Below are 19,044 nucleotides of genomic sequence, written 5' to 3' on the forward strand. Positions count from 1 at the left end.
ATTTACCTAAGCTATAAACACTAAAAACCATTTTTAATGTATTTTTAACATGACTGAGAGTTATTTTGTATATAATGCCAAATACATAGGAATTTCCACATTGCTGGATGATTGATACTAGTGTCCAATAAAAGCTAAGTGATTTTTGTATTTCAAACTTGCTTGTATTCGATTTCTCCAGAGAAACAGAATCAACAGGGGGGAGATTGAGAGAGAGACAAAAAAAGAAAGAGAGAAAGGGGAGAGATTTTTAGGAATTGATTTAAAGGGTGTTGTGGCCAGCAAGTCCAAAATCTACAGGGCAAGCTGGCATGATGGAGATTCCATTAAGAGCTGCTGCTATTGCAGTCTTGACTCTGAAGCCTGGAAAATAAGGCAGAATTTCTATGTTGCAGTATAACGGCAATAATCCTTTGTCAGGAAATCTATCTTTGCTCTTAAGGCCTTCAGCTGATTGGATGTGCCCCACCCACATTATACAGAATAACTTGCTTTACTTAAATTCAACTGATTATAAATGTTAATCACACTGTTACAACAATACCTAGACTAGTGCTGAACCAAACATTAGCCACCATAGTCTAGCCACATTGACACATAAAATTCACCATCACACTGCTATTTTTTTGGTATCATATTCATGGAGTCATTATCATTTTAGTAAATTATCACTATTTAACTATTGCATTATTAAATTTTGAATTAATTGATAATTACTCCTTAATTTGAAGTTTGAAACTGTCTAAAGTTAAATTGACACCTATAGAGTATGCTTTTCTACCTGTTGTATTGTCTTTGTGGATTTTCAATTAAACCTTTTCATTTATAATTTAAATATCCTCTGATTTTTAATATAATTACTCCCTTACTTTTTCAGACTCCTTATTCATCCAAGTACACATAAATTCTTTAAATCAAATTAACTGAAAGTCTACAGACCATGTATAAAATAAATGTTTACAGAATAATAGTCTGATTTTCTAGGCATACGCATCATTTTTCACCTCTTTCCTCTGTCTTTCTTTTTGCCAACTGAATTACAAAATTGATGCCAGGTAAGTCCCTCAAAAATGATGAGTTCAAAATTCCTAAAATAGTTTGCATCTTCAAATTATAAATTGTGTGTTAAATAGCACCAAGGCTTTAGAGTGCTGTACTACACTTAGACATGTAAAGTAATCCTTTCTTCCAGGAACTCATAGGAGGTTATATTCTCAGGCACCTAGCATTCTCTTTGTGAGTCAGTGATTTCACTTAATGCAGTTTGAGCCATCTTAAGAATACACAGAGAACTTTACTAAAGAACTTTACTACAGTAGTTACTAAATATAATAAGTTAGTGTACAGCATAGTGGTTTGACATTTATGCAATTTAAGAAGTGATCCACCTGATTAGTCTAGTACCCACCTGGCACTATGCATAGTTATTACCATATCATTGACTATATTCCCTGTGCTTTACATCCCTATTACTATTTTGTAACTACCAATTTGTACTTCGTAATACTTCCTCGTTTTCACCCTGTCACCCAACACTCCTCCCACCTGACAACAATCAAAATATTCTCTGTAACTATTAGTTGGTTTCTGTTTTGTTTATTTTGTTCTTCAGGTTCCACATATAAGCAAAATCACATTGCATCTGTAGTTCTCTGTCTCACACTCCACTTAGCACAATACCCTCCAGATCTACCCATGCCTCCACAGATGGCAAAAACCCATTCTCTTTCAAGGCAGAGCAATATTACATTGTATACATGTACCACCTCCTCCTTATCTATTCATCCATCGAACACCCAGGCCACCTCCACATCTTGGCCATTGTAAACAATGCTGCAATGAACATCATTTTGTGTTTCTTTGGATAAATACCCAGAAGTGGGAATTTACTTACTGGGTCCTTCCTTGTCTCTTGTGATAGCCTTTGTTTTAAAGTCTATTTGTCAGGTATAAGTAATGCTAACCCAGCTATTTCTTTTTGTTTCCATTTTCATGAAATATCTCCTTTCATGCCTTTACTTTCACTCTTCGTGTGTCATTCAATCTGAAGTGAGTCTCTTGTAGGCAGCATATGTAAGCATTTTGTATTCTTATCTATTTAGCCACCCCATCTTTTGATTGAAACATTTAATTCATTTACACTTAAGTGATTATTGATAGATATGTAGCTATTGCCATTTTATTATTCATATTTTTTATTTTTTTTTCTTAAGGAAGTCCCTCTAACATTCTTTCTATACTGGTTTGGTGGTGATGAACTCCTTTAGCTTTTACATGTCTCAGAAGCCCTTTATCTCTCCTTTGATTCTAAATGATAACTTTGATGGGTAATCTTTCTTGTAGGTCCTTGCTTTTCATCTCTTGGATATTTCATGCCAATCTCTTCTGGCCTGCAAAGTTTCTGTTGAGAAATCAGCTGACAGCCTATGGGAGCTCCCTTGTAGGTAACTAACTACTTTTCTCTTGCTGCTTATAAGATTCTGTCTTTGTCTTTAACTTTTGGCATTTTAATAATGGTGGGCCTCTTTAGGTTCATCTTATTTGGGGCTTTTGTGCTTCCTGGGCTTATATGTCCCTTTGACAAGTTAGGGAAGTTTTCTGTCATTATTTCTTCAAATAGGTTTTTAATTCCTTGGTCTCTTGATTTTTTTTCTGATACCCTTGTGATAAGAATATTGGTACACTTGATGTTGTCCCAGAGGTCCTTAAACTATCCTCACTTTTTTGAATTCTTTTTTTCTTTTTTGCTGTTCTGATTTGTTTTCTGCTACTTTATCTTCTAAATCGCTGATCCTCCACTTCATCTAATCTACTGTTGATTCCCTCTAAAGTATCCTTTGTTTCAATTATTGTATTCTTTATTTCTGACTAGTTCTTTTTTATATTTTTTATCTCCATTTTTTTGTTTTCCATCTTTTTGAAGTTCTCCTTGAGAGCATTGAACATCCTCATAACCAGTGTTTGGAACTGTGCATCTGGTTCATTGCCTGTCTCTATTTTGTTTAGTTCTTTTTCTGGAGCTTTGTTCTGTTCTTTTATTTGGGACATTGTTGTCACACAGCAGCCTACCCATCTGTCCCCTCGTACCTACCCCTAAAGAAGGAGAGTCTCTGAGACTAATCCTTTCAGGGACTTTGCTTCACCTTTGTGCTTACACCTTATGTATCCCTGTTTGGCCCCAGGGGATGGCTGGTCAGCCAATGACGGGTAAGATTCCCTCAGAAGGGGGCAACCTAAGCCAGGCACAACTGCATGGGGACCAACAGGAGAACCCACGGGGTTGACAGAGGTGGGCATAGACCCCCACCTTCCCTCAGCTAAGGAGAGCTTCTGCCTTTGTGGCTGCATTCCTTCCCACAACCTGCTTGGGAAGAGATTCCATGAAGTGTTAACATCAGTTCTCCATCCATTCATATCAGTAAGTTTCAGCATAAAGGTTTTGTCCCTTGGGAAGGTACATCCTGAAACTTATGGCTCCACTGCTGGCAGGAAAGGTGATTAGTTTCATCAGTTTCCTAGTATAATGTATGAAATTCACAGAACATGGAGAAAACAATGTTACTTCCTTGTCTGTACATCAATAAAAGCCACAAGGTGGCCCGATTCAGGACTCTCAGTCCTTTGAGGGGGTGAGGCCCTTGGCCCCCTTTTTCATAACTTACTTGATTTCAGTTTCTTAACCTTTTTCCGCCCCTTCTCGTTTGCTCACTGCCTGTGTTGCACTGGACATGACAGGACATGTTGCATTGTCTCCCCATTGTGGCTGCCTCTCTGTGTTTGTTTCTAAGTATTAGGTATGACTGCTATCTCTCCCGGTCTTAATAGAGTGGCCTTATGTAGTAGGTGTCCTGTAGATCCCCTTGGTGCAGTCTTCCTGATCATCTGAGCTGAGTACTCCGGGTCTATCCCTTTTGTGGGTGATGTGTGATCTCCCGTTGTAGTTGAGCCTTGTTAGCTGTTTGCACATCAATAGGAGGGATTATTCCGTGGTTTGATTGGTTGTGAGGCCTGGCCATGGCTACAGTGGAGGAGCTGTTATGCAGGGGCTGACCTACAGAGCAGGATTCACTTTAGCAGGGCTAAATATTTGTGATACAAAGTATATGCATTTTCTTTCATGCTTTCTGGAAATCTTGGATGATCAGAACTCAAAAATGTCAAGTTTGCATCCTAAAAACAACGTTAAGTTATTTAAAGCTTAATTAAATTTAAATATTTAAAATCTACATGAAGGAAAATACAACTAATACAAATTTTAAATATTCAATTTTGATTATATGACATGGTATACTTTTACAATTTTAAAAAAGGGTATATTTAAAGAACATTTAGAAACCACACAGGCTTCAACTAATAAAATAGGAAAATAAAGGAACTAATCAGCCAATGAATCAATCTCTAATTAGAACAATCCTTTTATAAGAATGAGAGAAAGAAAAGATTAAGTTATTCCATTCAAAATTGTCACATTCCTAAATAAAGAAATAAAGCTATTGATCCACACAAATATATACTACAAGTAGATAAACTGTGATCACCCTTTCACCTGGTCATTTAATAACCAATATCACAAAAATTAAAAACCTAATTTTAACCTAATTAGAGCATAAAAGCTTCAAACAAAATATTCTTATCAAAAATCATTAATCAATACTTAGAAAAGTGTTATTTTAATTTTGTGTTGCTCAAATAAATATAGTCAAACAAGACAACCACGAATGTAAAATAAGAAGTTTAATTTTCTCTCTAGAAAATCATAGAAGAGATTTTTCTCCTCTCCTTTTTCCTAGAACATTTAGTTTGGAAAATTCCAGGGTGCCCCAAGGAACTCAGAGGGACACTGCAGGATATTTTTAATTTTTGAGGGAAACACAGTGATATTTGATATTTACTGGATACTACATGAACTACTAGCTCAAGGCAATACATAGTTTCAATAAGAAACATGCTACACTCATTCAGTGATGTCACATCTTTGCAAAGAGGGGCTTTCCACAATCATGTGATAAAAAGCAAGTGCCACGTGGAACAGAAAGTGAGGGTGGCAGCATCCTAAACAATTCTAAGGTTTGAGAGACTGTGCAGTGCCCAAAAGGTGTATATATCTCATTAGGAAGTAATGATAGCTACTTAAGAATGAGACAAAATGCATTTTCTTTCAATTTATATGTATAATTTTTTTCAAATGGCCATTAAAGTGTTAGGAAGTAAATACTCATTAAATTGTTTAGACAAAAGTATTTCATAAATAGAACTGATGGGTATTTCTTTGATATTGAAGTGCTGTGGAAACCATACTAACAATATGAGTGCACTGAACACAGTAGGTTGGGGAACCTCTGAGTTAGCAACCTGACCAAGGATATGGGTTGTCCTGCATAAAAAAGAAATTGAATAGAAACTTTCTGAATGGATTCCTATTACCAGTTTCTAACTCTCACCTAGATAAGTGGTCTGTCATCATTTGCTCTGCAACAGTCTGTTTCTTCTTCTCAGCAGCCATCATTTCCTAAGAAGAGAACATAAAGAAAACCTCATTGTCCATAAAGCAGAATAATACTATAATTAACACAAGAGCCCTAAAATATAAACCATTTACAGTACATGAGGCTAAAACTGAATTGGAATTATTACAAACAAAGGCCTCCCATCATTAATAGGATAATAGTATTTTCTATGTATATAATTCATTAATAATACTTGGTCAAATTTTCTCACTCTTACTGTTTTGACTAAATGATCTTCATACTATTTTTGCTTTTTCAACTCATTCAAAAGTATTTTTACTACATTTTAAATCATAGCAAATCGATCTGTAATCATTCAATTCCAGTTAGATTATCATGTAACTATAATCACTAAAATTTTTCTTTTAAAGGATAGAGGACGTTAAAAAATTTAAAAGTCAAATGAAGCTTATTCTATTTTTTGAACATAAATTACTGTCTTTCCCATTGATCAACCTAACAAATGAAATCAAGTAAGACAATGTTGCTTAATAAAGAGGCTTTGTAACTTTAGAAAGAGTGCTCTATTTGAAACTGACATAAATTCAATTAAGAAAAACTAAAGGCATATTATAGAAACAAAAAGTAGAAATTCCTAATAAATCTAGAAAAGTTGAGCACAATCATTTAAATGTTAGTGTATAATTGAACCTAGATTTCTGTTTGGTAGAAACTTAAGATGTATACTTTACATATTTTACAGATGTACACTTATACATCCAGAAATGCCCCATATAAAGTTGATATCATTTAATATATAAATATATCTTCTGTTGTTTAAGCTCATGATACTTCATAATGATTTTTGTTTAGTAATAAATTTAAAATAGCAACTAAAAACTTAGAAAACTGTCTCATTTACAGGTAAAGTAAGGTACATATTATATCAAAGAGTGATACAGAAAGTTGACACTGACTAAAACATGAAAATTATATATAGAAAAGATCGATCAGCCAGAACATAGATGTCAAACACAGAAATAAGCCACAGAGGTGAGATTAATGAGTATAGAGCCCATGCAGAAAGCCCACCTTGAGTGCTGGCATCTGTGGTGGCTTATACTTTGTAGGAAAGATAGAACCAACCTCAGGCACATTGATTTATGTAAACATAAAGCAGATTAGAGGCAGAAGTCACACTAATTCAAAGAATCTGATACCATTGAAAAATGACAAACAAATCTTCTATCTTCTAATATGGACATATAAAACACTGGCTCACTGCTTATGTTGTTCAGTTAAGAAGTTAAAAACTATATTAAAAATTTTCCACCAACATTTTAAAAATAAATCAATACTAATATTTGATGCATTCAGAGTACTCACATAAACATTTCCTAAAAAAGCACAGGTAAATGATGGCTACGACAATCAACTAAAATGTACTTGATGGTAAATTTAGATATCGTATTTCCACTAACAAAATAATTGTAAGGAAGAGAAATCCACTAACACCCAGATGGCTTTGGATTATACCAAGAATAATACCCAAAGGGCCTTAAGGATTGGTGACATGTATTTGAAGTATAACTTCAGGAACACATCAAAATAAGCCTTATTTGGAACACTGTTTTGCCATATAAAGTAGTTTCTTTTCTTTCAGAATGATCCTTCTAATTCTCCTTATTCTATTAAGCATAAATATCTAAATAATAGTAAGCTAGAAAATAATATGTGTGTGATTTTACTAAAAGAACTATAACAAATTAGCAGCTTGGGACATCCACACAAAATCAGTCTACCTAGTCAAGATAGATTACATATTGCTGTCAATTCAGGAGACAGTGATTCGGGATAAGTATGATCCAAATAAAAATGATAGTGTAACTAGCTAACTGCATATTGCTTTATTATTAGTTAAGCCATCCAAACCAGAGTTTTCCCAACTTTTGAGCCAACACACACCAGCATTCCATCAACCCATTACAGGTGCACGTAAGATACTAATCACCTGGTAGAATATGGGGTGACCAGGAGACTCCCACTTCCAGGGGCTTGGTCAGATTACCCCAGTACACAATAGAAATGGGTTAATTATCTATTGTATCAGAACTGATCTAAGCAATACTCATCAAACAATATAATTGATTTTGTAAAGGATATAATTAACAGTTAATATTGAGAGTCTAGAGTTTTGCTTCCCTTTTCCTAAAGAAAATTTACTTCATTCCTGTCATTAAATGGTATAAATTTCTCTAGTTTTATTAAGTTGCGACTCTCAAACCAATAACCAAAACTACTTTTGGGGAGAGGAGCAATGCCAAATGAGTCCACTGATATAAATCTTACAAGTCTGGATAGGAAAGCCCTCTTACAGCAGGGTTATGCAGACAATCCTTACAATGCACAGAAGAGTACAAGAAAATCTGATGCTGTAAGTTATTATTTTTACTTATTTGATACTCCATTGAGATAATTTGCCCTCCAAGATTTTATAACTTACATTTGCATAATTTCCTCTCTGTGCCTTGGTTTACTCTTCAAATGGGAATCAACCAATTTATATCAATTAACATTTGGACCAGCACAAACAAAATTTTTACAACCTCTCAGAGATTCAAGACAATTTCTCCACAGTAAATAAACCAAACATCAATCATTTGTAAAAATGAGGGCTCAATTTGCACATTAATGAATGTTTACCTCAGTCTAAATTCAAGTTTGGAAATTATTTATTCAAGTGTAAGTTATAAAATCTTGGAGGGCAAATTATCTCAATGGTGTATCAAATAAGTAAAATTAATAGTAATTTACAGCATCAGATTTTCTTGTACTCCGCTGTGCATCGTAAGGATTGTCTGCATAACCCTGCTGTAAGAGGGCTTTCCTATCCAGAGTTGTAAGATCAGTGATTGCTTCTTCCCCTTGTACACACTATGCATGAAAGCAATAAATTAACTCTCATACACATACTTAGAATATTTGTTTTTAACAAAATAAAGGATTAAATAACCACTGGACACATCAGTGTTTATATGCATAGGGATTAACACTACAGGCTCTGACGATCAGATTTCCTGTTTGAATCCAGCTCTTCCACTTTCCAGCTAGATGGCCTCTCTGTGCCTTGGTTTACTCTTCGAAATGGGAATCAATAACTACTTCACAAATACACACAGAAAAAGATTAAATGACATGGCACATGTCCAAAACTTACAAATGTATCTTTCATACAGTAAGTACTAAATAAAAGGTAGTAACTATCATAACTATTATTTTCTATTTGAATCTTTATAAAGTTAATAAATGTGGGCTTGCCTACTGCTTCATAAAATTAAATTTGGAGATAAAGTACTAAAATATGGGGTGTATCCTTTGAGGTAAAGATCTTTTGGGGTCCTAAAGAGATAAACACTAAATTTTTCTCTGAATATAAGATGTGCTTATATTCCCTTAACAACAACAACAACAAAAGAAGTGTCCCAAAAGGATAGTAACTGTCAAAAACTAAATAGATTTCAAGTGTTTTTCCCCCAGGGTTTGTTTTTACTTTACATCTTCCTTGAAACGTCCATGTTCATACTCTACTGTCTACATGGCCTTTGATTACTACCTGAAATTTTATTATACATTTGTTTATGTTTTGTTACCTGCTTCTACTGCTATAAGTTCATGAGAAAACTTGTTTGCCATTTTTATTGCAGAACTCCTGGTGTCAGGACAGGACCACATTGAGTGAGCACTCGATAAATATTTATTCAGTGAACGAATAATGAATCTTGTCTAAGTATTAACTAGTGGGAAATCAATTTAAGAGGATAATTTATACTTCTATTTATTTACCGGTTAATATGTTTGTCAAATTTTCTTTCAAACGTAAAGATCTGGATAGTGTTTAGGTTGGAACAAACATTCAAGAGCACTTTTTATTTCCGCTTGTTTTTAACTTTTTACAAAAGGGACACAGTGGTATTATATTTCTACTTGGTATGTCAGACTTAACCTCCTCAAACCAGACTACTTCATGGTCTTCCCCACCTTTCCAATTGCTCAGGCCAAAAGCCTTAGAGTCAGTCTTCATCTTCCTTTCTCTAAAACCTACAACCACGCCATTAGCAAATATTCTCAGCCCTCCCTTCAAAATCTACTCAGAATCTGGCCTCTCATCAGATGCAAAAGGGTTGTGAAATTATCCTGCCTACTACTAGGCACTACATTATTATATTTGTGTACTTTGTTTGGATCTGGGAATCTTTTAAAATTTACTATTTTCACTTACTGTTCACAGTCAATATAATTTTATGTTAGTTTCAGATGTACAACATAATGGTTAGACAATTATATAATTTATACAGGATCTCCCCGATTAGTCTAGCAGCCACCTGGCACCATATGTACTTGTTGCAATTATTGACTATATTTTCTATGGTCTCCTTTACATCCTTATAACTATTCTGTGACTACCAATTTATATTTCTTAATCCCTTCACCTTTCTCACCCAGCTCCCCAACCCCCACCCCTCTGGCAACCATCAGTTTGTTCTGTGTATCTATGAGTCTTTTTCTGTTTGGTTGCTCATTTATGTTGCTCTTTGGATTCCACATATAAATTAAATTATATGGTTTTGTCTTTCTCTGTCTGATTTATTTTATTAGCATAATACCACCCAGGTCCATCCATGTTGTCACAAATTGTAAGATTTCATTCTATGGCTGAGTAATATTGCATCATATATATGTACCACCTCTTCTTTATCCAATTGTCTATTGATGAGCAGTTAGGTTGCTTTCATAATTAACTATTGTAAATAGCATTGCAGTGAACATAGAAGTGCATACGGTATATGTTTTCAAATTAGTGTTTTGGATTTCTTCAGACAGATACAAGTGGAATTGCTGGGTCATGAGATAGTTCTATTTTTAATTTTTTAAGGAACCTCCAAAAACAGTATTACTTTACACTGTTTTCCATAGAGGCTACTTTATTATTATTAAGAACCGATATAATTGGTTTAAACCATTAAGCCAAATGAAGTTGATTTATATTGCAGTGTAAGTAAAATAATCAATCACATGCCTTCTGTCCTAGTCTTCAGCCTACCAACGGAAGCAGGGTTTTATCTGAAGTTTCTTAGTCACCAAAAAGGTGGGACTGTTCCAAACAGACCTTAGTATCAAAAGAGAAGATTTTGTAGAGAAAAATTACTTGGCTACATTTTCCACGTGTCTATTTTTATCTCTCGAAGGCATTCAATCTCTTCAGATATAAAAACAAGCAAATCTTTGACAAAACAATAATTTAAGATCACACTATGTCATAGGGTATATTCTTCCTTTATCACCAATATCTGAGGAAACAAACAATATGATGCTGGGGTTTATATAAAACAAGTAAAAAGCTATACACAGAAACTGAGTCTATGAAATTAATTATGTAGGGTTTTGCACAGGCCTGGTTTATTGTCAGCATCTAATACCCGTTGTCCTTTTACATGACGCTGGGTTGCCTGCATGTCGCAATCTACATTACAATCCAGGCCCCCTCCCAGTGATTCCAGGTTGGGTTGCAGAGAGCATCATGTGCTGGTTAAAACTCTGCAGCAGAGGGCAACTCAGGGCTTTCTCCTGCAGCCCAGGCTTCCTGGCAGGCTACTCCTGCTGCCAGGCCACTAGCTATTGTGGTCCTGCCCTCCGCGGCCCAGCCTGCAGCGAGCGCATCCCGCGCTGGGCTCGAGCTCCTGCGGGAGGATGGAGCCAGCGGAGAGCGTGGTCCCCAGGAGCCTGGGAAGGCAGGCTGGCTGAGCCGTTACCGGTCTGCGCAGTCAGGGCATCCTCTGTGTGCCGCCATGGTTCTCGGGAAGAAACTAAGTTGCTTATGGACCTTAGGTCTCTGTCTGGTAGCCAGTAAATCTCCCGAAGTCCCCTCCATCACAGACCAGAGTTTCATAGACCAGTGTGTCAAGGCTCACAACGAAATGCGTAGCAAAGTCCAACCGACCGCGGCCAACATGAAACACATGGTGAGAAAGAACCCGGCTGGGATCTCATTTCTCAGGTTTACCCTAAGGTATCTGGGTGATTAATTTCATGGACACATTTGCATGAATTCGGTCTGGATTTTCAGCATGTAGTTAAAAATCACGCTTGGGCTGAGCTGTCTCTTCCAGGGACATAGAGGGAATGAGAAAGGAAAACTTGAAGCTGTTACTAGCTTAGACTTCAATATGTGTATACACACACAAAAACACACACACACATATGTGCTATGTAAACACATACATATACTCTATTTTCCAGGGAAAATAATGAAAAGATAAAAGTAAATTAATGTAAGTTACATTGCTAACTGCAGGAGACAGGGAAGAAAGGAAAAGGGTGGAAGAGACATGAATGGAAATGAGAGTCTTCTTTGATTTTAGTCTGCTTTATAGTTGGACATGTAAACCTGTAAACGTTTTTGTTATTTTTACCTTATACCTTATCTGGTGCTCTTCATTTCTTTGAGCAGTTCTATTGTTCCACCTGGTATCATTTTCCTTCCGCCTAAATGACCTTAACATTTGTTATACTGTTGGTCTGTTGGTACTTAATCCTATCAAAGTTTTGTCTGTGAAAGTCTCTATTTCTCCTTAATTTATGATACAGACTATCACTAAGGGCTCAATTCTAGGTTGAACTTTAAAGATGTTGCCCCACTTCCTTTTATTTTCTTGCATGGTGTTTGTGAAGAGAAATCTGCTGGATTATTTTCTTTGTTTCCAAGTACATTATATATATTTCTCTTCTGGCTGCTTTTAAAAATTTCTCTTTATTCTTGGTTTTGAGTAATTTTATTATGATATGCATTGGTGTAGTAGTGTTCACATTTCCAGGGGTTCATTGAGCTTCTTGGATATGCAGATTTTTATTAAAAATAGAAAAATTATAAGTATATTACACCATTTGAAGCTATCGCACATCATACTGATGCTCTTTCCTTTTAATATTTTTTTCTCAGTCACTTTGTCTACTAAGTTTAACAGGTGTGTTACTTCTGGTTCAATTTCCATTGATTGATTTTTCTCTTAATTTCCAATTGCATTTTCTTGCCTACTTGCATGCAGATAATGTTCTATCAGATATCTGATCTTGTGAATTTTACCATGTTGGATTATTTTTGTAGTTCTACAAATATTCTTCTCTTATTTTTCTCTCATGCATTTATGTTATTTGGCATTTTGATCTATTTGAGCCTTGTTTTAAGATTTGTTAGGGGAGAGACGTCATCAAAATGGTGGCATGAGGTGAGTCTCTGTGAAGCTCCCCTGGAATTTACAACTAATCAAACAACAATAATTCCACAAAGGACTCCCTGCATAGCAGACAGGCAAGATGAAAAGGCCCACTAATGAATTCACTTAAAGGTGGGAGAATCGCCCTAGTGGGGGAGGAGGGAAGGGAGAATTGCGGAGACGGAGCAGTGTGGGCGCAGGACGCACACCTAGCTCAGTGCTCCGAGCTCGCTGCATCCCGGAACTACCGCAGCTGTGGGAGAGGGAAGAACTCGGACTGCTAGGGCTCCGCTTACAGCCCACAAAGCTGAGGGGGCAGCATATAACACGGCTGAACCCAACGTTCATGACAGAGACCTCGACAGAGACCTCGGAGCAAAGACTGAGGGAAGAAGGCTGAAAATGGTGGTTTAAGCCCTCACTGCCAAGCAGAGAACGGAAGCCTTAGGCACTGAGACTAGCCGTCCCCTCCCTACCCTCCCAGAGCTCACCCCGCCCCCACTTGCCCAGTGCTAGAAGCGATAAAGTAGCAGTGTCACATCAAAAGAACAGAATATTTGCTGTTCTGAGAACTGTGGACCGCAGACACAGATTCGCAGCCCAACTAGTTCCGACAAAGGGGAGGGAGCTGTGGAAGCGGGACCGGCTATGGTAGTGGTCGCTGCCATTGCTCTGGGCCACCTCTCACAACTGACCCTGCCCCTGGCCCCACCTATCTGAGCGGATCCCTGCAGGAGTAAACAGAACTGCTGAAACATACAGGTTCTGAATCTGGTGCAGGAAGAGCTTTGGAACTTCAAAAGCTCTCCACACCCCGACAGGGACATAGGGCCCTATGACCAAGGCAAACTGTTCACAGAGGAGAAGCCCGTCTCCCATTGTGTGAGAAGCTGGAAACGTGCAGAGAAAACATACCACTACTGTGTGAGATAGGGAAAAAAAGGCTGCAGTCAGAGAGAAAATAAAACATTCTACCAATAAGTATAGGAAAACAAAACAAAGACATCTTCTTATCAACCTGTTGCAGAAGCCCCTCCAATAGATGTCTAGGAAGAGAAATAATAAATTAGTAATTGCCATGAATAACTAAGGCAACAAGACAGCTCAGAAAGAAAGTGAAAAGTCGCCAGAAAAGGAACATAAAGATATGGAAATATGTGACTTAAATGACAGAGAATTCAAGATTGCAGTTCTGAAAAAACTCAACGAGATGCAAGAAAACACAGAAAGGCAATTTAATGAACTCAGAAACGCAATCAAAGAACAACATGAGCATTTTACGAAAGAGATTGAAATTTTAAAAAAGAACCAAATGGAATTTATTAAGAACTCAACAGAAGAAATTAAGAATGGAATAACCAGCTTAGGTAGTAGAGTTGACCAGATGGAGGAAAGAATCAGTGCCATCGAAGATAGAAACCTGGAAATTACACAGATGGAAGAAGAAAGAGATTTGAGACTTAAAAGAAATGAAAGAACTCTACAAGAATTTTCTGACTCTATCAGAAAGAGCAATATAAGAATAATGGATGTACCAGAAGAAGAAGAAAGAGAGAAGGGAACAGAGAACATATTCAAAAAAATTGTTGATGAGAACTTCCCAAACTTGTGGACAGAACTAGATCCTCAAATCCAAGAAGCAAATACAACACCTAATTACCTCAATTCCAACAGGCCTTCTCCAAGGCACATTGTATTGAAGCTGTCTAAAATCAACGCCAAAGAAAGAATCCTCAAGGCAGCAAGGGAAAAGAAGACGGTAACCTACAAAGAAAAGCCCATTAGATTAACATCAGATTTTTCAGCAGAAACTACAAGCCAGGAGGCAGTAAAACCAAATATTCAAACTATTGAAAGAGAGAAATTATGAGCCAAGAATAATATATCCAGCAAAGATATCCTTTAGATATGAAGGAGGAATAAAGACCTTTGCAGACATACAGAAGCTGAGGGAATTTTCTAATACACGACCTGCACTACAAGAAATACTAAAGGAGGCTATTCGACCACCATCAACAGGGACAATTTGTGGCAACATAAAAAGGGGGAGAATAAAGGTCTGAACCGGAATATGGGAATGGAGAAAGTAAGCGTGCTGAAGGAAATGGAACACTCTAAATATCAAACTTTCTTTTACATAAACTTAAGGGTAACCACTCAAAAAAAATCCAGAACTGAAATACATACTGTGATAGAAGAAGAAACAGAGCAAAACATCATAGGATACCACCACACAGAAATAATAGACAACAACAAAAAGGCAAAGAAACAATGGAGACACAGCCTTACCAGAAAACTAAAGATAGAATGACAGGAAATCCTCACGTATCAATAATCACCCTAAATGTAAATGGACTGAACTCACCAATAAAAAGGCACAGACTAGCAGATTGGATCAAAAAACTAAGCCCAACCATATGCTGTCTCCAAGAGACACATCTCAGCTACAAGGACAAGCATAGACTCAAAGAGAAAGGGTGGAAATTGACACTCCAAGCAAATGGTACCCAGAGAAAATCAGGTGTAGCAATAATGATATCAGATGAAACAGACTTCAGGGTGAAAAAGATAACAAGAGACAAAGATGGACATTTTATAATGATAAAGGGGACTATACAACAAGAAGACATAACAGTCATCAATATTAATGCCCCCAATCAGGTAGCACCGAAATATACCAAGGAACTACTAACAGAACTAAAGGGAGAAATTGACCAAAACACAATTATACTAGGAGACTTAAATTCATCATTGACAGCTATGGATAGATCATCCAAGAGAAAATAAATAATGAAAAAGCAGCCCTAAATGACACATTAGATGAAATGGACATAACTGACATATATAGAGCGCTTCATCCTTAAACTTGAGACTATACATTCTTTTCGAGTGTACATGGAACATTTTCAAGGATAGACCATATATTGGGACATAAAATCAACCTCAGAAAATTTAAGAAGATTGAAATCATACCAAGCATGTTCTCTGATCACAAGGCTTTGAAATTGGATATCAACTGCGAAAAGAAAGCAGGAAGAAACATAAATACATGGAGAATAAACAACATACTTTTAAAGAACGACTGGGTCAAAGAAGAAATTAGAGGAGAGATCAAAACATACATGGAAACAAATGACAATGAAAATACATCCTACCAAAATTTTTGGGATGCAGCAAAAGCAGTTTTAAGAGGGAAATTTATATCATTACAGGCCTATCTCAAGAAACAAGAAAATACCAAATAAATAACCTCACGTCACACCTTAAACAACTAGAAAAAGAAGAACAAGTGAAACCCAAGGTCAGCAGAAGAAAGAAAATAACAAAAATTAGAGCAGAACTAAATGAAATAGAGAACAAAAAGACAATAGAAAAAAATGAATGTGACAAAGAGCTGGTTCTTTGAAAAGACTAAGAAAAACCAACAAACCCTTGGCTAGACTCACTAAGAAAAAAAGAGAGAAGACATTAATTAACAAAATCAGAAACGAAAAAGTGGAAGTTATCATGGACACCACAGAAATACAAAGGCTCATCCAAGAATACTATGAAGGACTCTATGCCACCAAATTCAATAACCTAGAAGAAATGGACAAGTTCTTAGAAACATGTAGCCTTCCAAGGCTGAATCATGAAGAACTGGAAAATCTAAACAGACCAATCACCAGTAACGAAATTGAATCAGTCATCCAAAACCTTCCCAAAAGCAAAAGTCCGTGACCAGATGGCTTCACTAGTGAATTCTACCAAACCTTCAAAGAGGATCTAATACCAATCCTGCTCAAACTCTTCCAAAAAATTGAAGAAGAGACAGTACTCCCTAACTCATTTTATGAGGCCAACATTACCCTGATACCAAAACCTGATAAGGACAACACAAAAAAAAAAAAAACTACAGACCAATATCTCTGATAAATACTGATGCAAAAATCCTAAACAAAATTCTAGCAAATAGAATACAACAATGCATTAAAAAGATTATTCACCACGACCAAGTGGGGTTCATACCCGGGGCACAAGGATGGTTCAACATTCGCAAATCCATCAATGTGATACATCACATAAACAAAATAAATGACAAAAATCATATGATTATATCAATTGATGCAGAAAAAGCATTTGACAAGGTGCAACATCCATTTATGATTAAAACACTTAATAAAATAGGTATAGAAGGAAAATACCTTAACATAATAAAGGCCATCTATGACAAGCCCTCAACTAATCTCATAATTAATGATGAAAACCTGAAGCCCTTTGATCATTCAGGAACACGACAGGGCTGTCCCCTATCACCTCTGCTTTTCAACATAGTGTTGGAAGTCCTTGTCAGAGCAATCAGGCAAGAGAAAGAAATAAAAGGCATCCAAATTGGGAATGAAGAAGTGAAATTATCACTCTTTGCAAATGACATGATGCTATATATAGAAAACCCTAAAGACTCCACCAAAAAGCTGTTAGAAACAATCAATGAATACAGTAAAGTTGCTGGCTACAAAATCAATGTACAAAAGTCGATTGCATTCCTATATACTAACAATGAAATCTCAGAGAAAGAAATATAAAAAACAATTCCCTTTGCAATTGTCGCAAAAAGAATAAAATACCTAGGAATAAACTTAACCAAGGATGTGAAGGATTTATATGCTGAAAACTATAAGACATTTTTGAAAGAAATTGAAGAAGACACAAAGAAATGGAAAGACATTCTGTGCTCATCGATTGGAAGAACCAACATAGTTAAAATGGCCATATTACCCAAAGCAATATACAGATTTAATTCAATCCCCATCAAAATCCCAATGGCATTTTTTAAAGAAATGGAACAAAAATTCATCAGATTTGTTTGGAACCACAAAAGACCCCGAATAGCCAAAGCAGTCTTAAGAAAAAAAAACAAAATTGGAGGTATCGCACTCCCTGACTTTAGCTTGTACTACAGGCCTACAATAATCAAAACAGCATGGTATTGGCAGAAAAACAGACACGTAGACCAATGGAATAGAATTGAGAACCCAGAAATAAACCCACATAAATATGGACAGATAATTTTTGACAAAGCTAAAAATATACAATGGAAGAAAGACAGCCTTTTCAATAAATGGTGCTGGGAGAATTGGATAGCCACGTGCAGGAGAATGAAACTGGAAAGCTATCTGTCACTATGTACCAAAATTAATTCAAAATGGATCAACGACTTAAGCATAAGACCTGACACAATAAACTGCATAGAAGAAAACATAGGTACTAAACTTATGGACCTTGGGTTCAAAGAGCATTTTATGAATTTGACTCCAAAGGCAATGGAAGTAAAAGCTAAATTAAACAAATGGGACTATATGAAAAAAAGCTATATGAAAAAAAGCTTCTGCACAGCAAAAGAAACCATTGAAAAAATAAGGAGGCAACCAACTGAATGGGAGAAGATTTTTGCAAACAGTGCCTTTGATAAGGGCCTAATATCCAAAATATACAAGGAACTCATGAAGCTCAACAACAAAAAAACAAACAACCCAATTGAAAAATGGGCAGAGGACCTGAAGAGACATTTCTCCAAAGAGGACATACAAATGGCAAATAGACATATGAAAAAATGCTCAACATCACTAATCATCAGAGAAATGCAAATCAAAACCACAATGAGATATCACCTCACCCCAGTCAGAATGGCTATCATCAACAAGACAAATAGTAACAAGGCAAATAGTAATAGTAATAGTACAAATAGTAACCCTCATACACTCTTGGTGGGAATGCAGACTGGTGCAGCCGTTATGGAAGGCAGTGTGGAGGTTCCTCAAAAAATTATAAATAGAATTGCCATATGACCCCGCAATCCCTCTCCTGGGTATCTACCCAAAAAATTTGAAAATATTTATACATAAAGACACTTGTGCTCCAATGTTCATTGCAGCTTTGTTTATGGTGGCCAAGACATGGAAACAACCAAAATGTCCTTCGATAGATGAATGGATAAAGAAGTTGTGGTATATATACACAATGGAATACGGCGGTAAGGAAAGATGATATAGGAACACTTGTGACAACATGGATGGATCTTGAGAGTATAATGCTAAGCAAAATAAGTCAGATAGAAAAAGAAGAGAACCCTATGATTTCACTGATATGTGGTATATAAACCAAAAACAACAAAAGAACAAGACAAACAAATGAGAAACAAGAACTCATAGACACAGACAATAGTTTAGTGGTTACCAGAGGGTAAGGGGGTTTGGGGGGTGGAAGAGGAGTGTAAGGGGGATCAAATATATGGTGATGGAAGGAGAACTGACTCTGGGTGGTGAACACACAATGGGATTTATAGC

General features: G+C 36.3%; 1 protein-coding gene across 1 annotated transcript in view; it reads left to right on the forward strand.

Annotated features, from left to right (window-relative positions):
• Positions 1 to 11,293: 11,293 nt before the first annotated feature.
• The window catches only part of LOC308501925 (GLIPR1-like protein 1), a gene marked incomplete at both ends in the record, with an annotated part of 32,741 nt that continues 24,990 nt past the window's right edge, over positions 11,294 to 19,044 (forward strand). The window contains one exon of the mRNA XM_081058986.1: positions 11,294 to 11,467. Within this exon, the coding sequence (XP_080915112.1) occupies positions 11,294 to 11,467 (174 nt within the window). The remainder of the gene's footprint in view (positions 11,468 to 19,044) is intronic.

Source organism: Rhinolophus hipposideros, assembly GCF_964194185.1.
Source record: "Rhinolophus hipposideros genome assembly, chromosome: 9".
In the NCBI taxonomy this organism is placed as follows: Eukaryota; Metazoa; Chordata; class Mammalia; order Chiroptera; family Rhinolophidae; genus Rhinolophus; species Rhinolophus hipposideros.